At 44.3% G+C, this 23,335-nt stretch overlaps 1 protein-coding gene across 1 annotated transcript in view; it reads right to left on the minus strand.

The window, feature by feature from the left end:
- The window catches only part of hip1rb (huntingtin interacting protein 1 related b), a 135,363-nt gene that overhangs the window by 14,095 nt on the left and 97,933 nt on the right, over positions 1 to 23,335 (minus strand). Inside the window, exons 14-22 of the mRNA XM_068005760.1 lie at positions 23,024 to 23,207; positions 21,288 to 21,376; positions 16,415 to 16,531; positions 10,140 to 10,241; positions 8,493 to 8,687; positions 6,279 to 6,426; positions 4,484 to 4,570; positions 2,567 to 2,674; positions 888 to 1,024 (exon numbers count right to left, since the gene is read on the minus strand). Coding sequence (XP_067861861.1) covers positions 888 to 1,024; positions 2,567 to 2,674; positions 4,484 to 4,570; positions 6,279 to 6,426; positions 8,493 to 8,687; positions 10,140 to 10,241; positions 16,415 to 16,531; positions 21,288 to 21,376; positions 23,024 to 23,207 — 1,167 coding nt within the window. The remainder of the gene's footprint in view (positions 1 to 887; positions 1,025 to 2,566; positions 2,675 to 4,483; positions 4,571 to 6,278; positions 6,427 to 8,492; positions 8,688 to 10,139; positions 10,242 to 16,414; positions 16,532 to 21,287; positions 21,377 to 23,023; positions 23,208 to 23,335) is intronic.

A 23,335-nucleotide genomic window follows, 5' to 3' on the forward strand; every position in this document is an offset into this window, starting at 1 on the left:
AATATAAATAAACTGTTAATAAAAAGACTGAATCCAATTTGATAAAAGTTCACCAAACATTCCAGCTCTCTCATGGTGCAGTTTTACTGCCACTTTCACATTGCTGTAAAACATTTCCATTTCAAAAAAGTGACAGTGACAAGTTCCAATCTGATTCAAACTCTCCAATGTAAAAAACCTCCCTGAGCCCCATTTGGGAGTGACATGGTGTGGGTAACAATGGGAGTGTAGTGACAAGCCAGGTTTAAAATGTACTCAGGCAGTTCGTTGGAGTCTCTGAATATTTTATAAACTGAAAAATAGGTTTTAGGTTTTCAGAAAGCAGGCACTTCCACTTGCTCTCAGAACGCTCCAAATTTAATGGCCAGGAGAGGAGTTCTGTGCTCGTATGGAAATACACAAGCACAGAGTTCTCTCCTGACCTCCACAGGTTTAACTGCAGCCACGAGCAGGCCACAGTACAACCTTGTCAGCTGCAAATTGCACGCTGTAGTTGCTGGCCTCAGACCAATAGTCCAGTAACTGTATTATCACAGCATTAGTGGAATCTAATGCAACCTGCTCAGAAAGCGTGACATGGAATTAGATCAACCCATGTGTACATCAGCTGGAGTATATTAAAAACAAAGCTACAGTCCTTGTTGATAAACGACAAGGCATTCCCATTTAATATCCAGTCATCAACTTCACAGTCGATGACTCGACATTAAATGGGAGCCAATTTCTTATCCATTCCCGAAGTTTATCCTGAATCCCCATTTAACTAGTAGCTTTTCACGTGGAACTTTGTCAACTGTTTCCTGGAAGTTCAGATCTACCACGTTATAGGGCTTTCCATAACCCACTTAAGATGTCACCTTCAGTCGAGAGCCCTGGATTTACCGTACCTGTCCGAGGTCAAGAATACCCTGCATCACTCTCCTCACTGCGGCTGGGTCTGCACGGGCGACTGACTGCTTATCCTTCAAGTCTTTCAAATAAAGCAGGCTCTCAGTGCCACACTCCCGGCAGGTGTCAGTCAGTTCTGCAGGGATGAAAAAAATACAAATATAAATTCATTTTTAAAAAACTAATTTCACGTTGCTCTCAACAGGTTACACTTTTTGCCTGAGAGATGCTATTTGTGGTGATTACATTGGAACATTGAACATTTTTCCACAGTGACTGCATCAAGTACTTCCAGGCACTGGGGGAGCCCATGTGCACTATGGATCTGTCCTAACTGAAAGTGGGTGTAAAGCAAACTGCAGCAATGAGACATTTGCATCATCCTTACTGCCTTCTAAAGAGAGATTCTCAGGTAACTGCCACTCTCATAGTGAACTTCTGAAATATTTCACTTAAAGACTTAACCCTTCAGTCGAACAGATGATGCAGGAACTCTGTGCAACATCTGCTCATCATAAAGTTATTGGGCTGGATTTTGCTGTAAAAATAACCATGAGGCTAACAGCACTCACCGTTATTTATGTGCAAATCAGACAGTAACTTCTGGCGACCGTACATGCGCAGTTAAACGTGGAAATCCGGAAGCTGCTGTCCGAGATGCCCTGCTCCTCCAAAAGCTGTGCGATAATGGCATCTCGCCGTCTGACTCACCATTTAAATGAATTGAACGGTGTGACGTTCCTGTACTTACCTCACAGATACAGACTAAACTCGCCAAAAAATGTCGGGCTTGTCTATTCCAGTGTAAGTACCCTTTAAATGGCATGGTAAGTCTTAATTACTGCCAAACAACCTCTCTGGCATTGAAAATTAACTTTTACAAGTGTGGAGTCTCATTCCTTCAGGTATTAATTATTGTTAGACATTATTTAAAAAGTTAAATGAAAAATGCTTTTCTTACTTTTTCTTTGTCTCTTTTCTCTGAGTCTTAATCCAATCTTTCTTTCCCTTTCTTTATTTCACTTACTGTTCCTGATTTGACATTGAATTCACTATTCTAACTCACACTTCCTGGTTGAGTCCTTGCGCTGCTCGTTAACGATTCTTCAATCTGATTGGTTAAGGGGACACACAGCTGCTTGCCCTGTTCGCAGAGGTCCCGGATGCCCTGTAGAGGGCGCCGTGCCATTTGGCTGCCCCATTGACAGCAACTTGCAAAACCTCACAGAAAGTCTGTGGGCAAGTGTGAGTCTAATGAAGGGCTGGTGCCATTCCCGTTGGTTCACCACTCACAGCAAATTCCAGCCCATTGTTAAATATCTATTTCCTATCACTGATCTTATTTTGAAAGAAGTCTGTCAAGTTAGACCCGATTTTCGCACATTTGTCCTTCCAATGTCGAGTACCTTGCACTTGTCTGGATTGAATTTCGTCTACCTTTGATTTGTCCATTTGCAGTTTTTTACCTAACTCCTTTTGTAGGCCCCTGGCTGGTTCCCATCCCCTCATTTTTCCTGTGATAGCCTGATTCAGTCAGCCGACATCATCGTGACTTAAAGTGAATCATTAGACAACATGTTCACTGGGCACTCAAGAAAGGGGTCAGTAAAATCAGCACCTGCTGCAGATAGAGGTGTTGCAATAAGTAACTCCAGGAGCGGCAGTGTTCAGTACTTACTGTCGGCATGATCAGTTGGGGCCAGGTGTGAAGTGGCACTGCCATTTACTATGGTGTCTGCAGTCAGATGTGCAAACCTAGTCAGTGCTTGCAGGAGGCCACTGGCATCTGTAGGAACAAAGGAAAAGAGAGTTTTACACAGACACTGAAGGGAAAAGTCTAAGTGAACATTATAGTTGGAGTGTCTCGAACCAGATTTGTTTAATGCTGTAGGTTATACACAGAATCACAGAGGCCCAGGGGTGAACTACAGACATGGATGCAGTTCAGGGATTATGCTTGATTGAAAACTAGCAAAGAGGGACCCCCTTCACAACTGTAATTTACCCTCAATCAGCCATTCATTTTTATTAACAGGGTTTACAAGATATTTTTGATACTTCAGAGTTTTTTGAAATTATATCAGGTTTTAATAAACCTGGGCTCCTTAATGACTCAGTATGTAAATCACTGCATGGTTTGGTACTGAGGGATCCAGACCAGGGAAGTCCCAGGTTCAATCCCATGTCTGGTTCGAGTTAACTGATCCGAGTGGGAAGCTGAAATCGGATCCTCAGTTACAATAGGCCCCAATATCCTTGGACTATGGGAGGAGATGAAAAAAAGCCAAGCTCCCTGGTCCAGTGACCCTTTGCTGGAAACTGCATGTGTCCATCAATTGAGGGCAGGATTAAAAAGGCAAAGTACTGCAGAGGCTGGAAATCTGAAATTAAGAAAAAAACAGAAAATGCTGGAAAGATTCAGCAGGTCAGGCAGCATCTGTGGACAGAGAAACAGGGCTAACGCTTCAGATCGATGACCTTTCATCAGAACACTCTGTGGTACTCAGTTCTGATGAAAGGTCATTGACCTGAAACATTGGCAGGGGGAAGAGAGTAGTTAAATTCTTTAAAATGCGAAACCCGACCCCAAACTGCCACAAACGCACCTACTTCTAGTTTAACTGTGGCGGCCAAGTAACCTGCTCTCAAGGGGCAGGTGGGTAATTATAAGGTGTTAATGAGGCTGTGTACCTCAGATTTTAACAGCCATTTTAATTTAACCGCTGCCGGCCGGGTTTCCCAGGATTCGGGAACCCGCAGATAAGTGCTTTTCCAGCATTGCTTGTGGGCCAGGAGGAGCAGGAGTACTCCCCCTCGGCCCCCCAAAGCAAGCCTGCTGCAATCAGCCTCCCTCTGCGATCTCTTCACCACCCTCCCAACCCCGGTAATCTCTCCACCCCACGACCCCCGACCCCCCCTTCTACTGCAGGCCTTCCCGCTCGCCAGCCAGCCAGCCTCTCAATCTGGCCGGCTGCTGGGCGGGAAATGGAGAAAATAAATTCAAACAAGGTCCTGCCGTTGAATTCGGCAGGACTTCCACGTACCTCGTATTTCTGGGTTTCCTGGCACCCCCGCTGCCTCCCCACCTCCCTGTAAATATCAGGGCTAGTAACCCTGTTTCTCTCTCCACAGATACTGCCTGACCTGCTGAGAGTTTCCAGCATTTTCTGTTTTTATTTGAGGACAGGATTAAGTTGGTCTGTGATGGCCTCCACAATAGAGTATCTGAAGACTCACAACTTGAGCGAGCTACTGGAGGATGATCAGCAATCACTGAATCTTACCAACAGCAGAAGTAACTGGGGGAGGGAGATCTAAATAAACCTTCTGTGATATAATTTTGTTTTAAAGGTAAAATGGCCAAAATAGTATTAGGGAGCAGGCATGCTCTGCACTCTCTCAGCTGGGAGGGCACAGCACAGGAAGACCCAAGAAAAGGGAAAGGGGAGAAGAAATCTTTAAAAAGAAGTAACTCGCCGTCAAAAAAAACAAATCAAGATATAATTTGGTCGTCAGAATCTTAATTTGCCAAATAATTAAATGCTGCCCTTATGACAATATGGTACGTGTGTCTCAGAGATTGCAGTGACCATACCTGCCATGTTCTTCAAGTACTGGGAGTGTCCTTGTTGCATCAAGTTCACTGATTCCAGGGCAGCTTCTGCTCTGTTGATTAGGTAATCTACAAGAGATGGACAAGATCAGATCCCTTAGTTTTGTTTTGCCCCATACCTGGGTGAAATGCATACAGTAGAGTGCAGGACAGGTATGGGAACATTCACACACACACACACACACACACACACACACGCACACACAAATACCATGCAAACCGCTGACCTACTTGCAACTGCCACTAAGGCCTGAAGATGCTATTTTAAGATTCTATTTTACATTTTTTCCTCTTGCCTCCATAGATTTTTCCCGTGTTACAGACAGTTAGTTGACTGAGATGCCTGGTGGACTTCAGTTGCTCTTGGACTCTTGATTATGTGAGAGCATCATGACTCACCTGCCCTCCCGTCACATCAGCGATCAGGAACTCACTGAAATGCCTGGGGAACAGGACCTCATGCTTTTTTTAACTAAACTTATTACAAGTGGATCTCCTGTAACATCGCTTATGGTGAGTTGGAGAATAAGTTGTTTTATAATGACAGCTACACTGTATTACCCAATAAAGTATTACATAAGAGAAGATACAGAATCTGTGAAATTGTTACTTATAATCAGCCTGTTTATTGGAACACTTTGTGGTAATGAGGTGTAGACGAGGACTGTGTTATATACCTTTTACTTCTATTGGGTAAAGCATTGATTTAGTAACTGGTGGGGTGGAAGATAATGAAAAAGTGGTGGGAAAGTTGATTCTGTGAGGAATTTCAGGAGGTGGGCTGGAGATTTCCCCGGAAATTAATATGTAGCGCTGGCTCCAAAAATGTCATTGAAGAGGTGGAAGGAATGTAGTAGAAAATGTGGCTATGTAGCAGTACTCGGGTTCTGTGGAGCTCGGTGTTGGTGTGGAAGAGTTTGAAGTTCATTAACTATAGGAGAAAAGTTGCAGGGCACCACGTAGGGGTTGGTGTCCCGTCACATAGCTCTGGCAGAATGATATGGAAACAGCCACCATTGTGTGTGTGCAAAATGCACCAAAGAATTCAATGGAGGCCTACCCCTGGTCAAAGTTTTCTGTGATTTGTTTTAAATGAGTGCAGATCCAGTGGGATAAATAGGGTAACGCAAATCACATTTTCTCACAACTTCAGTTTGTCATTCAGTCCACCCTCCTGATACGCAACGTCCTCCTTTCACCCAGCCCTGTTTGCGAAGCTTCTTTGTGGTGTGGGAACACGAGAGGGAGATGCAATGTGGGGAAATATTCCCAATGTTACAGAGACGTTGTTTAACCATGTTAGCTCGACAGGCTGGGGGAGGGCACTGAGAGTATCAAGTTATAATATAATCAAACATCACTTGGTAACTAGTTCTGTTGGAGTATGGAATAGGAAATCACATAACTAGTGGGTAAAAATATATGGAAAAATTCTTAAAAGGGGCACCACCTTCATCACAATGTGTTTGGAAGTTGAACGAGCCAGAACCATTTTGTGTCATTTTGGCCATGACACAATGATGCATTTTAATGCGATTTCTGTCATAATGCCATGCATTTGTAAACAAATATTTGATGAATAATTTTTATCACAGCTGTGCCCCTTTAAAAACATCCCCATGCATTCCTACAAAGAATTGTCTTGTACGTGCAGGCTGCTTAGAAACCATTTTGTTCTCCTCAAAACTTACAACTTCCTTGCACATCAGCTAACAAAATCCCACATAACGGGAATGACGAAGAGAAAGTGTTTAATGACTGATAGCAGTGTTCGTACCTGGTGAACTGGTGCATCTAATGTGCAGTGGATCATCAAGTTTCGCCACAGCATCTTGAATGATGTTCTCAGCTTCCCTTACAGTTCCCTGGACCAGGTAAAACTGTTCATCTAGAAGCTTCTGCTGAAGCAACTGTTCTCGGTTAGCCTAGAATGCAAAACAAAATACAGTAAGCAGCTGTCTAATTTTCCGCAATAAATGGAAGTAGGAAAAACTGACAGGTGGAGCAGGCTCGGTGTCTATCGGCCTTACCCCTCACCGTCTCAGCTAGTCAGGGTCTCAGACATATCTAATTTCTCTCATTATGCCTCCTATTGTCTCATATTAACACCACTTCAACCATTTAACCATCTACTGTTTCCCACTTAAGTACCTTCAGGTTATTCTTTTTCTTCTCCCATGTGTATGTATTTCCCTCCTTTCCTTTTTTCTGTTCTTTTTTAAATGATGTTCATCTGTAATTTCTTCCAGTTCTCAAGGGTTTACACCTGAAACATTAACTTGTCTCTTCTGTCCACAGATAGGGACTGAGCCGCTGTGGGTTTCCGGCATTTTCTGTTTTGTTTCAAATTTTCAGTTTTCTTTTTTTGCTTTTTATATTATTACACACGGGGCCTTGATTAACTATACTGGAATTCAGACTCAAAACTAATGGATGAAAGAAAGAAAGAAAAAGAGAGAAAGAAAGCGAGCGAGAGAGAGAGAGAGAGAGAGAGAAAGAAAGCGAGCGAGAGAGAAAGAAAGCGAGCGAGTGGGAGAAAGCGAGCGAGAGAGAAAGAAAGAAAGCGAGTGACGGGGAGAGAGAGAGAGAGAGAGAGAAAACGAGTGAGAGAGAAAGAAAGCGAGCGAGAGAGAAAGAAAGAAAGCAAGCGAGGGGGAGAGAGAGAGAGAGAGAAAACGAGCGAAAGAGAAAGAAAGCGAGCGAGCAGGAGAAAGCGAGCGAGAAAGAAAGAAAGCGAGCGACGGGGAGAGAGAGAGAGAGAGAAAGAAAGAAAGCGAGCGACGGGGAGAGAGAGAGAGAAAGAAAGCGAGCAAGAGAGAAAGAAAGAAAGCGAGCGAGAGAGAAAGAAAGAAAGCGAGCGACGGGGAGAGAGAGAGAGAGAGAAAGAAAGCGAGCGAGAGTGAAAGAAAGAAAGCGAGCAGGAGAAAGCGAGCGAGAAAGAAAGAAAGCGAGCGACGGGGAGAGAGAGAGAGAGAGAAAGAAAGAAAGCGAGCGACGGGGAGAGAGAGAGAGAAAGAAAGCGAGCGAGAGAGAAAGAAAGAAAGCGAGCGACGGGGAGAGAGAGAGAGAGAGAGAAAGAAAGCGAGCGAGAGAGAAAGAAAGAAAGCGAGCGACGGGGAGAGAGAGAGAGAGAAAACGAGTGAGAGAGAAAGAAAGCGAGCGAGAGAGAAAGAAAGAAAGAAAGCAAACGAGGGGGAGAGAGAGAGAGAGAGAGAAAACGAGCGAAAGAGAAAGAAAGCGAGCGAGCAGGAGAAAGCTAGCGAGGGGGAGAAAGAAAGCGAGCGAGGGAGAGAGAGAGAAAGAAAGCGAGCAAGGGGGAGAGAGAGAGCGAGCAGGAGAAAGAAAGCAAGCAAGGGGGAGAGAGAGAGTGAGCGAGCGAGAGAGAAAGAAAGCAAGTGAGCGGGAGAGAGAGAGGGAGAGAAAGAAAGCGAGCGAGAGAGAGAGAAAGAAAGCAAGCGAGCAGGAGAAAGAAAGCGAGAGAGAAAGAGCTTGCATTTATATAGTGCATTTCACAACCTCAGGACGTTCCAAAGCGCTCCACAGCCAATGAAGTACTGTTTGAAGTGCGGTTACCATTGTAATGTAGGGAAACCCGGCTGCCAATTTGAGCACAGCAAGGTCCCACAAACAGAATGAGATAAATGACCAATTAAACTGTTCTAGTGGTGTTGGTTGAGGGATAAATGTTGGCCAGGATACTGGGGGGAACTCCCCTGCTCTTCTTCAAATAGTGCCATGCGATCTTTTACGGCCACCCGAGAGGGTTTAACGTTTCATCTGAAAGGTGGCACTTCCGACAGTGCAGCACTCCCTCAGTACTGCACTGGAGTGTCAGCCTAGATTATTTGCGCAAGCTTCTGGAATGGGGCTTGAACCCATGACCTTCTGACTCAAAGGCAAGCGTTCTACAACTGAGCCATGGCTGACACCTATATAATAAATATAAAGCAGGTGACCTAAATCTGGAATAATAATTCCCATGGATTCTGACCTTCTCCATAAATTTGCCCTGGAGCTCTTCCAGGTCCCTCAAGCTCTTGTCTTTCTCGGTACGCATCATCGTCTCCTTTTCCTGAATCGTATTCCTCAGTGAGTATGCTTCTGCCTCCTTCTCAGCCACAGTTTTCCTCAGACTGTCCTTCTCTGTCTCAAGGCCCTGCAGCCTGGAATTCATCTCAGAGCCCACCTGCAATCAAAGTACCAAATCCTGATTAACTATAATTAGTAATGTGCAGTATTAATAAAATTCCAAGATCAGTTCATGTACTTTAATCTTTTTTTTATTCGTTCATGGGATGTGGGCGTCGCCGGCAAGGCCGGCATTTATTGCCCATCCCTAATTGCCCTCGAGAAGGTGGTGGTGAGCCGCCTTCTTGAACCGCTGCAGTCCGTGTGGTGACGGTTCTCCCACAGTGCTGTTAGGAAGGGAGTTCCAGGATTTTGACCCAGGGACGATGAAGGAACGGCGATATATTTCCAAGTCGGGATGGTGTGTGACTTGAACGGGGAACGTGCAGGTGGTGTTGTTCCCATGTGCCTGCTGCTCTTGTCCTTCTAGGTGGTAGAGGTCGCGGGGGTTTGGGAGGTGCTGTCGAAGAAGCCTTGGTGAGTTGCTGCTGTGCATCCTGTGGATGGTACACACTGCAGCCACAGTGCGCCGGTGGTGAAGGGAGTGAATGTTTAGGGTGGTGGATGAGGTGCCAAACAAGCGTGCTGCTTTGTCCTGGATTTTGTCGAGCTTTTTGAGTGTTGTTGGAGCTGCACTCATCCAGGCAAGTGGAGAGTATTCCATCACACTCCTGACTTGTGCCTTGTAGATGGATCTCTAATTCTGACAGAATTAAATACAGAATTGGAACAATTTCTGCCTTAGATGACGAAATCAAAACTCCCCTTACATAGAATCTTACAGCATAGAAGGAGGCCATTCGGCTCATCGTGATGGCTCTTTGAAAGAGCTTTCCATTAATCCCACTCTCCTGCTCTTTCCCCATAGCCCTGCTAATTTTTACTCTTCAATTACATTTGCAATTTTGATGATGCAGATCTATGTATTCACCACTTATGGTGGTGGAGTGGGACTACTACACTTGTGCCAGCATTGTCCCATAATCCTCCTCTTCAAATATTAATAAGGAAACATTCCCTTTAAAATAGTGACTCCAGAGGTTCTCTTAGTCACTCGGGATAAATACACCATCCAGTGTGAAACTGAGCACGATAGACCAGGCAGATCTATACCAGCTTTGATTCCTGTCCTGTGCTGAGTTAGCTGATCTCAGCTGGGGCAGTCTTTGGGGGAATACAATTGGTCTTGGTGCCCCTGAGCTAGAGAATGGGGAAGAGCAGCCACAGTCCCTGCTCCAGGTTGCTATCCAGTGGTTCATGGTGGGAATGTGCGCATATGTAGGATCAGGCTTGGCCATGATCGCTCCCAACCTGCCAACATTCAACTGTCCAGGTTCACAATTGAAAAATGGTCACCATGGGTGAGGTACCAGAGAATGGCTTGCAGCCATAGAACTGTACCCCAACACGAGTCAGCACCTTCCGGAATACAGGGGGAGAAAACCGAAGGAAAAAAAATGCAGCATTTCCATTACGTCACTCTTGCTCCTGGCCACGTTCTAGTTTTTACCTGTTCAGAGTTCCTCAGTGAGCCCTGGATGGTAGATAGTTCTTCCTTGCTTGCATCCAGTTCCCTTTTCAGCTGCTCCATTATAAAGCTCTGGTCCTCCAGCTGTAAATATGGATATTAAGCAATGTCAGGTAACACAGCTCATACAGACATTGTAACCCTGGCATGATCCATGACGAGGAAGACTAGGCCACGAGCTGCCAATCACAATGAACAGAGTTGAACTTCACAAGGTCATATTAGAAGTAGCTCTGCACACAGGTAACCTGTAACTGGGAATCTTAATGCAGAAAAAAACCACATCAACAAGAAGCAACTGAGAGACACCAGTATGATATTGTTTATATAACATTTAAGGATCATGGGCCAGTTCAGGAGAATACACTTCTGCTCTAACTAGTTGTTAAATGTTATTAAAATGTATTTTCAAAGTATGCTGCGTAAGTAAGCAATGTAATTTTTTTTTACTGGACCGTTTGTTCCCCAACCTGCATCTTAAAATACATGCGCTGTCACTCAAGTGAAAAATGGTAAGAATTCCTAGTACTTCCGAGACAATAACAAGGGGTGACAGACATCCATGAAGGGAACACAGATATTATGCTGTCTCTTTAATGTGTGAAAATTTATACCTATGAAAGAACAAGTGCATGCAATGGAGGAGCAGTGAGTACAAAGTTTATTTCACTCATGACTAAGACTTCATCACTTGCAAGTTGATATCTTTATCACTCTAACCATTTGACTGTTCTCCATCCTGTGGCCTTCAATCACCCTTGAGCACCACAGACTATTAATGTCAGACTCACATCTCTTATTTTTAATCGAGAATTGTAGCACTTGCTTCCACCTATTCTCCCGTGAGGTTCTTGCAAGTGTCATTGATATCAATCACAATTTTTATAAGGTGGAAGCAGCTTTTAGAGATTTAGGGAAACATTGAACGCTGCTGTTTCTCGCCACCCTGTAAAGCACTTTGAGATGCCTTTCTGTACATGAGGAGCATTATGGAAATTTAGGTTGTTGCTTCATTTAACAGACATTGGTTAAACTTGTCAATTAAATTAGATCTCAGCTCAGACGGGATGTTTTTGAGAAAGTCGATGAATTCACTGCCAGGTGAAACTCAAGCCAAGATATTATTTGGCAACTAAACAGAATCTTGACACAAGAGGGCGCTATCTAGCGCAAAAAACCCCAACCATCCACGTGTGTCAAGGATGAGTAAATAACTGGAGCCATTCAGGAAGGGCTGCAGAAAAGAACATTTCCATTACATGGATACAGTGACATTATACCCACAATTACCCCATTTACAGTAGGTGTTATCATATGATAAAGCATTAAACTAGTGAAAGTTAGACTCAATGGGCTCAATTTTGAAATGGTGGCGAGTTGGCATTGGGGCGGGGGAGGGGGGTGAAGGTGCGCGTGGCAAACCCGAATATAAAAAACTTACCATTTCCGCCGCGATTGCGATGTAATTGATGGTGATTAAAGGGGTTTCTGGGTTTCGCGCCCGGCAGCCGGCCTGATTGCCGACAGTAGCTGCAACGCCGAGGGCGGGGGGGGTGGGGGAAGAGAAAGAAAGGGAGGAGTCATCCAGCGCTGGAATAGAGAGTGAAGGTCGCTGAACATCGGGGGGGGGGGGGTGGAAGAGGGGAAGATCGGGGGGGGTGGAAGAGGGGAGGGAGACATTGGTCATCGGAGCAGGGTGGAAAGGTAGGTTTATTTTGTTTTTTTAAACTTTGTGCAATGGTTTTTTATTGAATTTATTTTGTTTATTTTTGCCTGATCCGGCCCTTCATGTCTGGTTTCACCAGGCATGAAGCGGAAGCCGTGGGAAAGCCGCCCAGGTAAGTTTAAAATCGTTTTAACTATCTACTACGTCAGAAATAAAGTACCTTAAGTACCTCAATGAGGTACAATTGGTTCTTTAACTATCATCCCGCCGGTTTTAATTGCCGGCAGGACTTCCGCACTCAGGAAGTGCACGCACACAGGCGCGTCGATGGGGAACCTGGAAGCTGGCGGGTTGGAGCTTCCTCACCCGCTCGGGATTTCCCTGAGTTTCGCAGCCCCCCCCTCCCCCGCCCCCAACGCACCCGCAATTTCCTTTGAAAATCGGGGCCAATGTCTAAATGGCATTTTGCAATAAAACAGTACAGGCAGGTTGATCCAACAACTGGCTTCTAAAACTGTACCTTTAACAGAGCGGTAAAGCCGGCTAATGTGCCACACAATAGGATTAGTTGACAAAACATTTTTCTTTATTTACATGTGTTTATAGAAATGACAACTGTGGCAGTCCAATGACCAGTTTCCAAGAAACTAGCAACTACTTAATTCTAGGTTTCACTTCACATTTAGTACTTGATGTCAGAAAACTTCACTTTCTAATGGAAAGACTTTCGAAAAACAGAATCAATACCAAAACATGCTACCAGCAAAACATAAAAATATCAGTGCAGAGTATATCATAATGCAACTTTCTTCAAACTTATCAATCACTGCTTCCCTGATGATCTGGGAGAGGATATGTGTTGTGGTACTAAGGTAAAAACCCTGGTTCAACCTTTGGCCTGTGTGGACGGTAGATCTTAGTTAGGGCAGCAATGGAGGCATTACTCAGTGTCCTTGGGTGCATGAATCAAAATCTTAACAAAATAGCTCAAGGTCATTCACAATTCCCTTGAGCTGTCAGCAGCTTTAATGGCCATTGATCTGTCTAAAGTAGGTTCCAGTGCACTTAGCAGATTATAATGGAATTGATCTAAATAGAGTTGAGGAAATTGTTGAAAAAAAACCTTCAGTAAACATATCTTGAATCTGGCTTTAATCTTCTGTGGATAGGTTTCAATCTGGTACTGAATATGCTCCTTTGTATAAATTATTTAATAATTATGGCCCTGATATACCGCAAGAGTTTTCCTGATCTCCGGCCATAACTTCGGTGGGACTGCCAGAAATAAACAGTCGCTTCTCTGGGAGTTTCACCGATCTCCCACCGAAACCAGGAGCACCCCCCGCAGAATTTTCAGCCCTACTCCTCCTCTAAAGTTATCACTGCCTGAGAGGGTGGTAGAGGCAGAAACCCTTAACTCATTTAAAAAATACCTGGACGTGCACCTGAAGAGCCGTGTACTGCAGGGTTACGGACCAAATGGGATTAGGCTGGGTGGCTCGTTTCTCAGCCAGCGCGGACACGATGGGCTGAATGGCCTCCTTCTGTGCTGTAAATTTTCTATGATTCTATGATCACTGTCCCACTGATGGGTTTCATGAAGATCGATTGTTAACTCCACAAAGTTGGGAAATCTTTTGAAGCAGATGCTACATTTGCTGAAATATTTGCTGCATCATCTAAAGGTGGCCATTAGCATCTCCTCATTTAGTTCTAGGGATACATTAATTGCCTTTTCATTTGTAAACAGTTTTGATCAACTTCACTTTGAGAGGGTCAACATTATAAAGTAACATTATATCACCTAGGGTGAGAATACTTCACCCTCCCTCATCTTAAGGTTTCATCAATTCTGTTAAATGTGTCTTCATCTTTGGGAGGTACATCCATTTAGAACTAATGAAAGTCTGATGTAATATTCATTCTACTTGTTTCCACTCTAGAAAGAAATAAGGAGGGACCACTCCTCATATCCATCTCTAGGTTCATTTTAGAAAGAAGATTAAAATTGATTTCTCTCAAGTTCAATCCTACCTGGACCATCCAAACAACAAGGTTTTCAGGTCCTTGAATAATTGTTTTAAAGGATATGGTGCATGTGGTCCTTGGCCACAAGTTATTAGATATAGCAATGCTCCCACATCATTGCCAGCCGAATAAACATGAAGATCTGATGGTGTCTACCAGTTACCATCCCATCTCCCTGATTAATGTGGACTACAGAACTCTAGTCAAAATGTTAGCCAAAGATATACACCTGCCAACATCAGGAAGTCATTGAAAACCACATTTTTCTGTTGAATGTGTATTCGGGGGTTCTGTAGGTGACACCTCTCTGTCTGAAAACGGTGATTGCCTTGGCAACGGGCAGTTGCAGGGGCAGTCTGTAATCACCTTGTATTGTTCTATGATTTATAATGCGTAGGCTTCGAGGAATTCCTGACATTTACCTGATGAAGGAGGAAGCCTCCGAAAGCTTGTAGATTTCAAATAAAATCGTTGGACTATAACTTGGTGTTGTAAAATTGTTTACTACAGTCAGTAAGGTAGGTTTAGGTGCCTACTTACTGAATACGGTAGGTTTAGGTATCTACTTACCGGGTACGATAGGTTTAGGTATCTACTTACCGGGTACGATAGGTTTAGGTATCTACTTACCGAGTACGGTAGGTTTAGGTATCTACTTACCGAGTACGGTAGGTTTAGGTATCTACTTACCGGGTACGGTAGGTTTAGGTATCTACTTACCGGGTACGGTAGGTTTAGGTACCTACTTACCGAGTAAGGCAGGTTTAGGTATCTACTTACAGAGTATGGTAGGTTTAGGTATCTACTTACCGAGTAAGGTAGGTTTAGGTATCTACTTACCGAGTAAGGTAGGTTTAGGTACCTACTTACCGAGTAAGGCAGGTTTAGGTATCTACTTACAGAGTACGGTAGGTTTAGGTATCTACTTACCGAGTACGGTAGGTTTAGGTGCCTACTTACCGGGTACGGTAGGTTTAGGTATCTACTTACCGAGTAAGGTAGGTTTAGGTATCTACTTACCAAGTAAGGTAGGTGTAGGTACCTACTTACCGAGTAAGGCAGGTTTAGGTATCTACTTACAGAGTATGGTAGGTTTAGGTATCTACTTACCGAGTAAGGTAGGTTTAGGTATCTACTTACCGAGTAAGGTAGGTTTAGGTACCTACTTACCGAGTAAGGCAGGTTTAGGTATCTACTTACAGAATACGGTAGGTTTAGGTATCTACTTACCGAGTACGGTAGGTTTAGGTGCCTACTTACAGATTAAGATGGGCTAGGTGCCTCAAAGTGTATGAGGGTTGGCAGTAGGACTGGTAGGAATTTCAGGCAACGGCAAAGGTGAGGATGAGGGAGAGAAGGGGATTTAAAAGGCTTAATTCTTTTGATAACAGTGGGCTTGTGGCAAACCAAAATGTGGTAAGCATCTAAATCATGTGACAAAAATGAATCATGTCTGGCTGTGTTACATTTTCTGTTGGTTTCTTTCATATTAATATTGGATTCTGAAAGTTGCAGGTATGCATGGTATGGTATGCAGTACAAAAGGGGTCACTTCAAATGCATTATTTTTAGAAGCATTCCTGAAACCTTTGTGTTTAGATATTGTGATTTAATATTATCAGTTTGACACCTTGGTCAGGTACAAAATGCTGAGGAATGTTGTACCTGAATGGGGAGTCACCTAGCAAGTAATTCAGAGTTCCGGTACAGATCAATGAATCATGTTATCTCAATCAATTTCAAACATCCAAGGCAAATGACATCCTGGGGCAGTAGTTTTGTTTTACAATTGTGTCTGGGGTAACAACATGGGTTGACTGTACAAGAAGGAGAGGGCCAGCGATTGTTTGTAGCCTCTTTGGCAGATAGCTCTGTGGCCTGGAGCTTGCAACGGTGGGGTATATATTAGGCTGCTTGGGCTGGTCCAGTTAGGGAACTTAAAAAGCAACAGAGAGACCGAGCTAGATCTGGCTCTGTGGTAGCTTTTTGAAATGTAAGAAATGAGTGACTGTGTTTTAAGGATCAATGTTACATTGAAAGTCATGGAGGAGAAGCATCTTTGTGTTTTGACATTGAGGAGATCAGTAAAGATTGTAATTACTGTAAATAAGCTTTTTGCACTGATTACTGGTCATTTATCCACGTAATGTTAAATAAATTGGTCTGTTGGTTTACAGCTCGAGCCTTGATCTGATAAGATTGTATTGAAGATGTGGCGGCCTCATGGCGGCACATGACATATTCCAGTAAGCTGCAATACAGCAGCAAGGGTTCTTAGTTTGATCTTATTTACCTAGATACTAGGCAAATATAAAGACTCATTCTGGTTCTAAGGGAATGCAAGGTCCCTTTAAGGGGTCATCACTGATGTTGAACCCAAGTAGTATATCTGGTACTGCCCAAAAACCCAGAATTCTACCGCTGTCTTGTTCTGACATTTCCAGCTCATGGCCTGTGATTGGTTGGTATACAACCCAAAAAGTGATATCAATGCCAGATCAGGCCAGGTACGCACTAGAGCCTACAGCAGCGATTTACCTGTGCGGCTACAGCTCAGCCTTACCTTCATCTCTGCTTCCCTTTTAGATTCTTCCATGGCAAATTCAAGCTCTTGTTTTGTACGGGCCACTTCCTCCCGGGTCTGCTGCGTGACCGTCAACTGCTTGGTCGTCTCAGCACTCTGCACATAATAAACAAAATGAGCCTTCTCAAAAAAAAAAGGAGATTCAATCCCTTTCCTATCATGGTGCTGTATTCTAATTTATTTCAGTGAAGTCTTTGTTGTTTTATTGGTCCAAACCAGTGTAAACTCTGAAGGTTCACAAATAATTTCAAGACGTTTGGGAGCTAATCACTAAAAACTTTACCGTGGCTATCAGCAACTCCCGCACCAGTACAGCACAGAATCAGTTACGCAAAATGATGAGCACAAGTACAATCATTGTTTTTCTCCCAATAGCTCATCAAGTGCGTTATATTGTGTGATACTGAGCCATACAGAACAAGGAGGTCCCAGGATTGATCCCTGTTCTGTACTGATAAGGAAGCAGTGGAGCTGGGCGGCAATACACAATGTCCCTGAGCTGAGGAAGCGAAGGAAATAAGCCAGAGTTCCCATTCCGATTGTAAGCAGTGTAGATGAAAACATAGAATTACAAAAGGATATTGATAGATTAGGTGAATGGGCAAAACTGTGGCAAATGGAATTCAATGTAGGCAAATGTGAGGTCATCCACTTTGGATCAAAAAAGGATAGAACAGCATACTTTCTAAATGGTAAAAAGTTAAAAACAGTGGATGTCCAAAGGGACTTAGGGATTCAGGTGCACAGATCATTGAAGTGTCATGAACAGATGCAGAAAATAATCAATAAGGCTAATGGAATGCTGGCCTTTATATCTAGAGGATTAGAGTACAAGGGGGCAGAAGTTATGTTGCAGCTATACAAAACCCTGGTTAGACCGCACCTGGAGTACTGTGAGCAGTTCTGGGCACCGCACCTTCAGAAGGACATATTGGCCTTGGAGGGAGTGCAGCGTAGGTTTACTGGAATGATACCCGGACTTCAAGGGTTAAGTTATGAGGAGAGATTACACAAATTGGGCTTGTATTCTCCAGAGTTTAGAAGGTTAAGGGGTGATCTGATCAAAGTTTATAAGATATTAAGGGGAACAGATAGGGTGGATAGAGAGAAACTATTTCCGCTGGTTGGGGATTTTAGGAGTAGGGGGCACAGTCTAAAAATTAGAGCCAGACCTTTCAGGAGTGAGATTAGAAAACATTTCTACACACAAAGGGCGGTAGAAGTTTGGAACTCTCTTCCGCAAACGGCAATTGATGCTAGCTCAATTGCTAAATTTAAATCGGAGATAAATAGCTTTTTGCCAACCAAAGGTATTAAGGGATATGGGCCAAAGGCAGGTATATGGAGTTAGATCACAGATCAGCCATAATCTTATGAAATGGCGGAGCGGGCTCGAGGGGCTGAATGGCCTTCTCCTGTTCCTATATTCCAATCGAATGGCTCTTACTGGGAAGAGTGCTCGTGTGGAGAGGATCAGCTTTGACTGCTATGTCCTTCAATAGGTCAAATAACCTGCTGAAATTCTTCATAAAGAACGAGTGGTGGTGTCTCCAAATGTATGCAAAAAAAATTAAAGCGTCAGGTTAGCTTGAATCAAAACCCAAAGTTTCTGATTTGAGTCTATTGCTGGATGAATTAATCTCCAGTGTAGGTCACTGTAGTTTTGAATCTGGTTCATTCCAGTTACCCCAGAAAGGGAAAATGACTGGAAAATCTTACATGATGCAATAGATAAGGCACTGGCATTGTATTCATACTTTCAATTAGTCATGCATGGTAAATATTAAAACAACCCCACATGCACACCCCACTAACCCATTATTAAAGACCAAACATCTGATTAAAAGACACAAAGTGTCTCAGACAAAAGCACACAATGGCTGAAATAACCTTGATAATTCATAAAAATAAATGGGTCCAAATGCGATAAACAGTAGAATATGCAGAAGATTCTGTTGCTGGACACCGATGCACAATAAAGCTGAACTTTGACACAACACACAGAAATATGTTTAAACCCAGTAACTCTTAGAATATTCAGCCCTAATACAGAGCTGCTCCAACAAGGCAAAGAGTAAAGAAAACCAATTATCCCTCCTCCTCCCTCCCCCACCAAAAGGTATGAGTTCCTTGCTGGGGTACAGTTCTACGGCCACCAGCCACCCACGAGTACCTCAACCATGTGGCCACTCTTCATGTGCAAGCCTCAACAGGTGAGTGTTGGCAGGCTCTTTGACTACACTAGTGCCTGATGTCCCCACACACACACACTTCCACCGAGGTCTGCTGGATTGTGATCTGCAGTGGAGCCCTTGGGAATTTTCTCTTCCCAACCCAGGAGCTCAGAGGCCAATAGTAGCCAGCCTACTTCTGTCCTGATCAGCTAACTCGACACAGACTGCAAATCAGGTCGCCGACCCTTCCGGATTGTCTAGGAGTCTCCCGAAATTGAGGATAGATCACCCAGGCACTGCTCCGAGCAACCCGGGAGAAAATAAGATGTAGAGTTGATGGGCAGCGCCAGTGCACCAATGAGAGGAGGTGGTGCTTTGACGAGCAGGAATGGAGGCCAATAGCTACAGGGCGGGGGAGGGTTTCCCTTAGCAGATTAGGCACTGCTGGAGCCTGTGTGAGCACTGTAGGCAATAAGAACTGTTTGTATTTTGGCTGCAGCAGTAAACATTTTAGTTAAGTACATGTCATAACTTTGTTATTCCAATCAGTTCCTTTTTCCACATGCCTCCCCACCACTTTCGCTGCATTTGTTCCCAGGTCTGTAGCCTATCAGTGAGGGACTGAAGTGACTGAAAAACACTGCTGGACTTTTATCCCCACCTCCAAATCAATTCTTTCCACCTGTCGTTTTTCATTGTAGTGTAAAATGATGTTTAAATTCCCACCTTTCAGCTGGGAGGGTTGCCAACTCTCCTAGATTGCAGTTGCTTCCTGATTTGTTGAGTGTTCCCAGCATTTTCAGCTTTTGTTTGAGATTATAAAGAATTGACCACCTTCGATTTCTCAGAGGTGATGGGAGATCAGAGAGCTGAACTCTCAGGGTCAGTGGAGGATCAGAGAGGGCAACTCACGGGGTCAGTGGGGGATCAGAGAGCTGGACTCTCAGGGTCAGTGGAGGATCAGAGAGGGCAACTCACGGGGTCAGTGGGGGATCAGAGAGCTGAATTCTCGGGGTCAGTGGGGTTTAGAGAGCTGAACTCTCGGGGTCAGTGGGGGATTAGAGAGCTGAACTCTCGGGGTCAGTGGGGGATCAGAGAGCTGAACTCTCGGGGTCAGTGGGGGATCAGAGTGGGCAACTCACGGGATCAGAGAGCTGAACTCTCGGGGCCAGTGGGGGATCAGAGTGGGCAACTCACGGGATCAGAGAGCTGAACTCTCGGGGTCAGTGGGGGATCAGAGTGGGCAACTCACGGGATCAGAGAGCTGAACTCTCGGGGTCAGTGGGGGATCAGAGAGCTGAACTCTCGGGGTCAGTGGGGGATCAGAGAGCTGAACTCTCGGGGTCAGTGGAGGATCAGAGAGGGCAACTCTCGGGGTCAGTGGGGGATCAGAGAGCTGAACTCTCGGGGTCAGTGGGGGATCAGAGAGGGCAACTCTCGGGGTCAGTGGGGGATCAGAGAGCTGAACTCTCGGGGTCAGTGGGGGATCAGAGAGCTGAACTCTCGGGGTCAGTGGGGGATCAGAGAGCTGAACTCTCGGGGTCAGTGGGGGATCAGAGAGCTGAACTCTCGGGGTCAGTGGGGGATCAGAGAGCTGAACTCTCGGGGTCAGTGGGGGATCAGAGAGCTGAACTCTCGGGGTCAGTGGGGGATCAGAGAGCTGAACTCTCGGGGTCAGTGGGGGATCAGAGAGCTGAACTCTCGGGGTCAGCGGGGGATCAGAGAGCTGAAATCACGGGGTCAGAGGAGGTTGGAAACTTCACCATCTTCCATGGCTCTGGCCATCATGCAACTCACGGATCATCTGGATAAACTTTGAGACAGACAACTTTGGCCAGTAGTTTCCAGAGGCCCTCTCTGCTGTCTGTAGCAAAGTCCTTTATAAGATCAAGAAAGACACAGTAAAGGTCCTGGTTTTGTTCTTGACACAGAAGCTGTGAAGAACAAGCCCCTTTGCTCTTGCTCCGTGAGTTGACCCATTAGAAAGCAATAAAGTGTGTGCGTGTACATTAGTTCTCAATGACAGATTTAAAATCAGATAAACATTTCAACTGACTTTTCCTATCACCTGTTCACACCCAAACAATCAGGTCATATTCCACAAATTCCATACTGCAAGTCAGGTGCTTGTGTCAGTCAGGCATACAGCTCTCCACCTTCCATAACAGCTTCTGGACAGGTTTTAAGAGATGCAGTTAATTAAGAAAAAAGCCTCAAGCTCTATCTAAAATGGTTTCAACATCGGTAAACTCCAATCTGCAGTCAACTGTCTAAGGAGGGAGGAATTCAGTCCCATAACTGGAGATTTTTCGATTGTATCGCTCAGAGTAACCCATTTATTTTAAATTGTTTGCCGCAGGCAGTAGGATTACAAAACCTAAGCCTAATTCTAATCCATCGTTTTAAACTTCTGGAACATCAATACAATTTTACAGCTGGCCACATTAAATGTCTAACACTGTTCACAGCAACAACTGTTAAGCAGAGGTGAATTTCAATCCAATTCTCTCTGCTGGGAACCAGATTGACACCTTAAAGCTATGAAAGAAACAGAAGGTTAAAGGTTAATTACTGGTGAAATGAACATCAGTTCAATTTCAAGCAAGCACAAAAATAACCTTGCTTATTTTGAAATGGATTGTGCACTAGATCCAGTCCCACTGAAAGGCTGTCCTTACCTTTCTGAGGAGCTCTGCGTGGGTGTTGACGAGATCACTGTGCTTTTCTTTCAGTTTATTGTAGCGCTGCTCATTCGCTTGGACCTTCTCTGTAAATGTAATTTAAGTGACATTAGAACAAAACCAGAAGGCAGCTTCAGAGCAGGTAATGGAGTCGGTGAGTTTGGCCATGTGTTTTTTTTAAAAAGTTGGCTGTTCAATGATTTTTCAGCGTAGTTTCTAGATTGCTTATGTTCAGGGAGTGAAAACTGAATGCAGAAACAGCTCCAGTTCTCGGGTGAGATTTCAGCGATGTGTACACAAGCTAAGGACATAATAGATTAAAACAAACACAATATGGCAGTCAAGTCTAGTTCTATAGGTTTACCAGACTGATTCCTGGGATGGCAGGACTGACGTATGAGGAGAGAATGGGTCGACTGGGCCGATATTCACTAGAGTTTAGAAGAATGAGAGGTGATCTCATCGAAACATTTAAAATTCTAACAGGACTAGACAGACTAGATGCAGGGAGGATGTTCCCGATGGCTGGGGAGTCCAGAACCAAGGGTCACAGTATCAGGATACGGGGTATGCCATTTAGAACCGAGATGAGGAGAAATTTCTTCACTCAGAGGGTGGTGAACCTGTGGAATTCTCTACCACTGAAGGCAGTGGAGGCCAAGTCATTAGATGTATTCAAGAAGGAGAGAGATATATTTCTTAATGCTAAAGGGATCAAGGAATATGGGGAAAAAGCGGGAACAGGGTACTGAGTTAGACGATCAGCCATGATCATTTTGAATGGCAGAGCAGGCCCGAAGGGCCGAATGGCCTACTCTTGCTCCTATTTTCTATGTTTCTATGTTTCTATAGTGTGTCTCACTGTGACAAAAACATGAAAAAAAACAATAAATACTTAACATACACTTTAATGACAATGGATGGGAAGTTTCCATCAACTGCAGCCAGCAGCAATGTTAGAGTTATCTGCAATCTCTCTTCTCTTCCCCTCCCCCATTTTCAGGTACCAAAGGATTGAAATTAGTTTCATTAGTGCCACCTATTTTTCCCATTTTCCCATTGGTGATACCAGCAACAGAGATAAGAACAAGCGAAGTGAGGCGCGCATACACACATACAAACACACGCAGATAGATATATGTACAGTCGTTAATAAAAGTGGGCTGGAGTTTCCAGTTTTGGTGGATGGTGGCAGATTTCCCTGCGTATATACTCAGTGTCTGTCTTGGGGAAGATTCCATTCTACGACTCAACGGCAGAGGCAAAGGCCTCAACACGATCGAAACTAATCCTTCCAATGAAAGTAAAATATTTCAATAGATTCAGGATCCCGTGTGAGTCGCACGTTAATGGTATATTCTTGCCTCAGTTTGTAGCAGGCATGAGAAACAAGCAGTATTTATATAGGAATGATCCTCAGGTAGGTAACCATCAGTTCAAGAATGAGAAAAGGTTGGTCCTTAAGGCTAGGATTTCAACAATCTGCAGGCCCTGTTGGACTTCAGGCTAGTAATGAGTGGCAGCAAACAGCACATTGGGAAGGGTTCGGGCCTGGAACTGGACAGAGACGAACAGGGACCGGCTGTGGATGGGGGCTGGAATGTTATTCACAAAGCAGGGAGTGTTCCGAGGACTGGAACCAATTTGATCTGAAAGCCACACCCATTGGGTCACCAACTTCCTACAGCAATTAGTGGCCTCATCATAATGAATATGGCAAGAATACAACTCACTTTCTGCCTCAATTAGCAAGAACTGTGTTTTATCCGTATCACCCTTCTGTTTCCGCAGGTTCTCCAGCTCGTCCCGCAGCTCTTCATTATCAACCAGCGCCTTCTGCTTCAACTTGCGGGTTTCCTCCAGCTCAGTCTCCAAAATGTTAATCTGGGCTTTCAGTTGTGCAATGTACTTCTGGGCCTGGCGAAAGGATAAAACTATTGGAATATGTAGCTGTTTTTCCTCACTTAAAATGTCAAAACCTAAAAAAGGGATTAATCTCCTTTGGCTGACTACAAGGTAGGTGCTCCTCATTCCTTTATTTACAG

This window comes from Heptranchias perlo, chromosome 25 (genome assembly GCF_035084215.1).
Source record: "Heptranchias perlo isolate sHepPer1 chromosome 25, sHepPer1.hap1, whole genome shotgun sequence".
In the NCBI taxonomy this organism is placed as follows: Eukaryota; Metazoa; Chordata; class Chondrichthyes; order Hexanchiformes; family Hexanchidae; genus Heptranchias; species Heptranchias perlo.